At 39.4% G+C, this 6,524-nt stretch overlaps 1 protein-coding gene across 1 annotated transcript; it reads left to right on the forward strand.

Annotated features, from left to right (window-relative positions):
* Window positions 1–298: 298 nt before the first annotated feature.
* Window positions 299–5,432, forward strand: LOC112235942 (charged multivesicular body protein 6). Its single transcript, XM_024404495.2, has 8 exons — window positions 299–694; window positions 986–1,095; window positions 1,294–1,381; window positions 2,385–2,471; window positions 2,712–2,777; window positions 2,875–2,955; window positions 3,336–3,420; window positions 3,582–5,432. Exons 1-8 carry the CDS (start codon window positions 632–634, stop codon window positions 3,629–3,631), a joined length of 630 nt encoding a protein of 209 aa, XP_024260263.2. The 5' UTR covers window positions 299–631; the 3' UTR covers window positions 3,632–5,432.
* Window positions 5,433–6,524: the final 1,092 nt, after the last annotated feature.

Below are 6,524 nucleotides of genomic sequence, written 5' to 3' on the forward strand. Positions count from 1 at the left end.
TCAAAGCCTATCAATGGCCAATATATAATGACGGCGAACCAGGGTTTATACACATCATTGGTCGTATCCTGTCGATTGATTTGTTGTTAATAAAAAATAAAAATATATATATATATTTTTTTTAAAAATATATTTAAAAAATGGTCGTATCCTGTCTATGGTTTATCGTTTTTGTCATTGTGACAACTGAATTGTCCCTATCTGAATGCCGTACTTCCTGGTTAGGCGTGTGTTTTGTTGTTGTTGCATTAGCTGGCTAGCTTATTTGAAGTAAACGGTCATCAGTAGTTACCTCAGCCACAAAGTCAGAAACCCCGCCTATTTCTACAATTTATATTCTTAAAATTTGATTTTAAAACCCTACTTTAACCCCACTGCTAACCCTGACCTTAAATTAACAACAACAAAAAACACCAACAATATAATAATCATGAATATTTACGATATAGAACAATTTGGACATTGTGGGTGTGGTAACCGAAGTAAACTAGCTAGCATGCAAAGTCATCAGATGTTTAGTTAGTCAACCGATCCACAAACTATTGGAATGTACGCAATGTTCTTCTGAGAAATAGACTTGTTGACAAGTCAATTCAATAACTTCACAGAGTGGCGGGGATGTTGAATCAAAATGGGAAACATTTTCACCAGAAAGAGACGCACACGAATCACAGAGCAGGACAGGGCAGTTTTGGTAAGTAGCCTAGCTACTGTAGCTAGCTAACGTTAACCAACTAGCTAACAAGTCAACCTTCTAACATACTATAACTACATTTGATAATGTCTACGTTAGGCCTAATGTTAGGTCAGCAAAGTAAGTTAGCTAGGAGTGCGGAATTGGGCAGTCTGACAGCCCATAACGTTACTAGCCAGGGCTAACACACTGTTCTTTACTGGAAAGCTAGACAGCGAACTGAAGCGATTTAGTGTTGAAACAAGTGGTCTTCCAAGAATTGCATTAACATGTCTGTCTTCTCAATTACAGCAACTGAAACAGCAGAGAGATAAGTTAAAGCAGTATCAGAAGAGAATCACCCTGCAGCTGGAGAAGGAGAGGAATCTAGCCAAGCAGCTGCTGAAAGATGGCAAGAAAGAGTAAGGACTGGCTTCTCACCAGAAATGCTATGTGATCCTGATCTGCCTAAAGTGAAGGTTGTCACTTTAAAGCACTTGAGATTGAAAGCTGTCATGTGCATAGACCATATATAATACATATAATTACGAAATTTGGACATTATATTGGTTGTCATTTTATTGAATATTCTCACATTTCTGTATTTTGTTTTCAAACAGGAAGGCCCTCCTCTTGCTCAAAAAGAAGAGATACCAGGACCAGCTCCTGGACAAGACAGAGAACCAGATAAGTAACCTGGAGCGAATGGTAAATACCTGACATTTGTCAACCATTCACTCACTCGCACCACCAGGAATATAGAAAATGATACTCGTGAGGTGTATAGACTAATTTCCTGGCCGCGTCATGAAAAGTTGCACGTGCTGTTCCTCATCAGAAACCGTGTTGTTTACGTATGCCGCGTTCAAAATAACTGGGATCTCGAAAATCTCCGACTTCAGTGCGTTCAAGACAGGTGGGAACTCAGGGAACTCCGACTGGGAGAATAATTTTGAACGGTCATTCAAATTGGAATTCCAAGTCGGGAATTTGGGCATCTTTCTAGAGCTCCATCTTTCCGACTTAAAGATCACTGACGTCATGATTTGACCTCGTCCCCCCCAGAGTTCCCAGTTGTCTTAAAAGCACCACCATACGATCACATGCAACTTCAAATGCAGCTCTTGCAACTTAACAAACACGTAAGCAGATGGTTATCGTCTACAAAATGACAGATGTCATCAGAGCACAGGAGGTTGATGGCATCTTAATTGGGGAGGACGGGTTCGTGGTAATGGCTGGACTGGAATAAGTGACGCGGTATCAAACACGTGTTTGATTCCATTCGCTCCGTTCCTACCATTATTATGAACCATCCTCCTGTCCTGCATCAGAGGGTCGATTACCTAGCAGGCCAGCAATGGCAAGGTGAAATGTAACAAATAGAGCTAGATAAAGCCAGAAGAATAATATGCGTGTTGATCATAGCTATAGCTAAAAAGCTATAGCTAAAAAAAAATGTAAGGTCCCAACGCATCACTCAGAAGAGACGTTTGATGATCAACAGAAAATGTCTCTATTCATTAGTCGGACACTGTTTCAGAAACGTTTTCCACCGTAGCCAAACGGAAAACACTTTGCAACAAACAAGAGTTTCTATTGGACACATTTAAGTCCCTCCCCGTTTTGTTCCACTTGGTTCTGTTTGGTTCCTAGTAAATACACCCCTGTACTGAACTAATGCCTTCTGATCTTATTGTTTTCTTTATAGTGTCAAGACATTGAGTTTGCCCAGATTGAGATGAAGGTCGTTGAAGGTCTTAAAGTTGGAAACGACTGCCTGAAGTCATTGCATGAGGTACTCTATGTGAGGGTATCAGAGAGCTATGTTTGACCTCTGTTTGACCTCTATGCAACTTCTCTATGACCTGATAAGTAGCATACTGTATATGTCTGTCTTTTCCATAAGCCAATTGGTAAGATAAATTGGTTGCTTAACTTCAGTGCATCTGCAATTCAAATAATATAGCATTCCGCATGGATATGCAGTGAATAAACACTGGCTTTCCTGTACTTACTGTTTGTTATTTCATATCAGGCGATGTCCATCGAGGATGTGGAGAGAATTATGGATGAGACCCAAGAAGGCATTGAATACCAGAGGGTAAAGTCCCCACTGTTTCTTTTTACAGAGGCATTGAAATCTTTTTGAAATGACTGTTTTTGTTCATATTTATTTGTACCTTTTTATCTCTGTACAGGAAATAGATGAGATGCTGGCAGGTTCCCTGACACAGGAGGATGAAGATGCTGTACTGGCTGAACTGGAGGCCATCACTCAGGTCAGTCTGTATTACTCAACAACACAGGATGGCCAGCAACTATCATCATGTAACTCTGTTGACCTGAGGCATGGCTGCAGACTCCTAACATATAATTGGTATATACAGTTTCTCCTATGGCGTCTATCCGTTGAACACAAGTAGGGATTTTGTCACACAGTGACTGACTAGCCTCAAATCACACATTGTGTTCAACTGTTAGACGCCTTATCAGAGTCTACAGACATTTTGTCAAGGCAAGGGACTGTGTCAATCTGGATAGTATCACTTCTCTGGTTCCTTACCTGACTTCTCCTAACAGCAATAGATGAGAGACAGTCCCTTTTGATTCTTGTTTTTTCCTTTACTTCCCTTTCTGTCTGTCTGCTTTGTGTGTTTAGGGAGAGCTTGACCTACCCGAGGTACCTGATGAGTCCCTGCCAGACGTCCCAGAGGCAGCTGATGAAGAACCAGAGCCAGGTCAAGGTAGGTCTCCTCAGATGTGGCATCATACTGAATTACACATTTTTGTGTCTTATGTTGAGAGAATATGAATTCAGATGTAGGTTAAAGACTCCAGCAGGGGAAATAGACATTACATGAGCACTAAGTGTCATTCGGAGTCCGTCTGGTTTTCTTCATTTCAGAGAGGGAGAGGCCAAGGAAGAAGCAGGAACGAGGGATGTTGGCTGTCTAGGGGCCTGTCTTTTCGCCAGGTGACTCTGTGGGTCTTGGTACACCGGCCACTATATCCCCCTCATAGGGGTCTCATGCCCCCCCCACACACACAAAACCACAAAAAGATTATCTTCACCATCTCTTCCAGTCCCTCGCCTCCAATACTGAACTTCCTGGTGCCCTGCTAAGCCTTGGCTTTGTGAGCCCCAATACTGCTTTATAATCCTCTTCTGGATTCAACCACCCCATCACTCCAACCAGGGTCAAGGACTTTATTTTTCACATCATTGCCTGCAGGTTCTCCCATTTTTTTTGTGCATGTTTAGGGCCTATTTAGACACATTAATGAAGAAATTAGTGGTTTGATTTAGATAATATTGTGCCTATTGCCTAAGTCCCGTGACTGGTATGTTTTAAAAAAAAATCTTCTGTGAACGAACAAATTATGTAATTAACAGACAAATTAATGCATGTGTCTTTTTTTTCCATTTTTTTCTTACTTTTCAACCTTTTGTGGCTCAGGCCTACTATCTGACCACAGAGCACATTGTCTTTGGGAGGAATAGACATGCAAGACTGTCTTTCAAAATCATTACTGTTGGGATGGCTTTCAGAATCTTGCCTTGTCTTAGTTAAGAATGTCTTGATTGCTGCCAAACTGTCAATAATGGATATGACTTTGGCTTTGGTTTCAACTTGTTGATTGTGGAGTAAAATCCTTAGTAGTACTGACCTATTTGCTAAAGCCTCCATTTCATGTAAATTCTATGTTCTTCCTCGCTGTGCAAAAGTTTAACTAATCTAATGCTCCAGTAGCGTTGGCTTGGGAATTAGTTCAGTGTCATTGGGGGAAAGGAAGGTCTAATTGTATTGTCAGTGGGCTTACTAACTTAACTCTGACCGAGCCTGATGTCCTAGCTATCCAGTGACTGTTATGGTATCATATTGGGTCTGTTTCACTATGAGGTGTGATTTTGGGTTGTTATCTGTCTGGATCTGTAATATGTTACTGGCATATCATGATATTGGGTTGTTATCTGTCTGGATCTGTAATATGTTACTGGCATATCATATCATGATATTGGGTTGTTATCTGTCTGGATCTGTAATATGTTACTGGCATATCATGATATTGGGTTGTTATCTGTCTGGATCTGTAATATATTACTGGCATATCATGATATTGGGTTGTTATCTGTCTGGATCTGTAATATATTACTGGCATATCATGATATTGGGTTGTTATCTGTCTGGATCTGTAATATATTACTGGCATATCATGATATTGGGTTGTTATCTGTCTGGATCTGTAATATATTACTGGCATATCATGATATTGGGTTGTTATCTGTCTGGCTCTGTAATATGTTACTGGCATATCATGATATTGGGTTATCTGTCTGGCTCTGTAATATATTACTGTCATATCATATCTCGTAGCGCATTAGGTATTTATCTGAAATGGAGGGCCTACAAATAAAAGATAAGCACTAGCCATATTTAATAGAATATGTAAGTGGCTTATGAACCACTTTATGTATAGTGTAAAGTAAGTCTCTCTGAGACAGTGACACTCTTGATAATGACCGTGGTGACCATTTCCCAGTGGTATCATATTGACAGACCTGTGGCGTGTCTATACGAAATGTACCATGTTGTAATTCTGGAACAATACAAAGTATTTTTTTAAAGGTGCTGTTTGACCAGCGTGTTGTTATTAACAAACACTAGGTGGCAGCAAATAGCAGTTTATGATTTTACCTGTTGATAAGCAATACCTTTGCATACATTGGTTAGTAAACATATTGTGTGGATTCGGATGCTGTTTCAAGTCAAATGTTATTTGTGACATGCGCCCAGGTATTGATTACAGTGAAACACAACAGGTATTGATTACAGTGAAACACAACAGGTATTGATTACAGTGAAACACTTAAGTGTTTAAAAAAAAAGTACAAAAAAATAAATTGTAAATGTTTTGTGCAACTATATGGGACAGTGAAAAGAACTGCTTAGCTATAATGAGGGGAATCATATAAGACTGTATGTTATTCATTAGCATTTGAGTCATTTAGCAGACGCTCTACTCCAGAGCGATCTACAATTAATGCATTCGTCTTAAGTTATCTAGGTGAGACGACCACACACTACAATCGTAGTAGGTACTTTTTTTACCACAAAATAAAGTAGTTATCAGAAAAGTTGGTGCCGGCAGGCTGCTTTTGCAAGTCATTGGAATTCTTCCTTTCTTCGTGTGATGATTTTATATGTATTGATAGAGCATCCTTGGATTATACAGAGGTCCTCTAAAATCAGTCCATAGTAGGTTACAGAGTATTATAACACAGCAGCCTGTGACTAAAGATTCCAAGCAATGAGCGAGTGGTAGGCCTTATCTCCTTCATGTCCCTACTATGTTTGTTATCGGTGAAATGCTTGGAACAATTAGTATATTTCTGGGAAAAGTACTGAAAGGTCCAATGTAGATGTTTTTTTTATCTCAATGCCAAATCATTTTTGGGTTAACTATGAAGTACCTTACTGTGATTGTTTTCAATTCAAATGGTAAATATATATATATATATATATATATATATATATATATATAAAAATAGCTTCTTAGTAAAGAGCAATTTCTCAAGCAATAATTTAGCTAGGACTGTCTGGAAGTGGTCTGACTGGGGAGGGGAAAACCGAAAGCTAGCTGTTATTGCCAGAGAGGTTAGGAACTCTCTTATTGGTCTATTAACTCATTTACTGCATGGTGATGTCACCATGGAAGGCCAAAACTCCATCCCACCTTTTCAAACAGCTCTTACACCAAAAGAGCATAATCATAATTTTCACAATTTCACAGTATTACTCCATCCTCATTGTGTGGAAATATATATAAAGAACACAGGAAAATCAAG

This window comes from Oncorhynchus tshawytscha, linkage group LG25 (assembly GCF_018296145.1).
Source record: "Oncorhynchus tshawytscha isolate Ot180627B linkage group LG25, Otsh_v2.0, whole genome shotgun sequence".
NCBI classification, from domain to species: domain Eukaryota; kingdom Metazoa; phylum Chordata; class Actinopteri; order Salmoniformes; family Salmonidae; genus Oncorhynchus; species Oncorhynchus tshawytscha.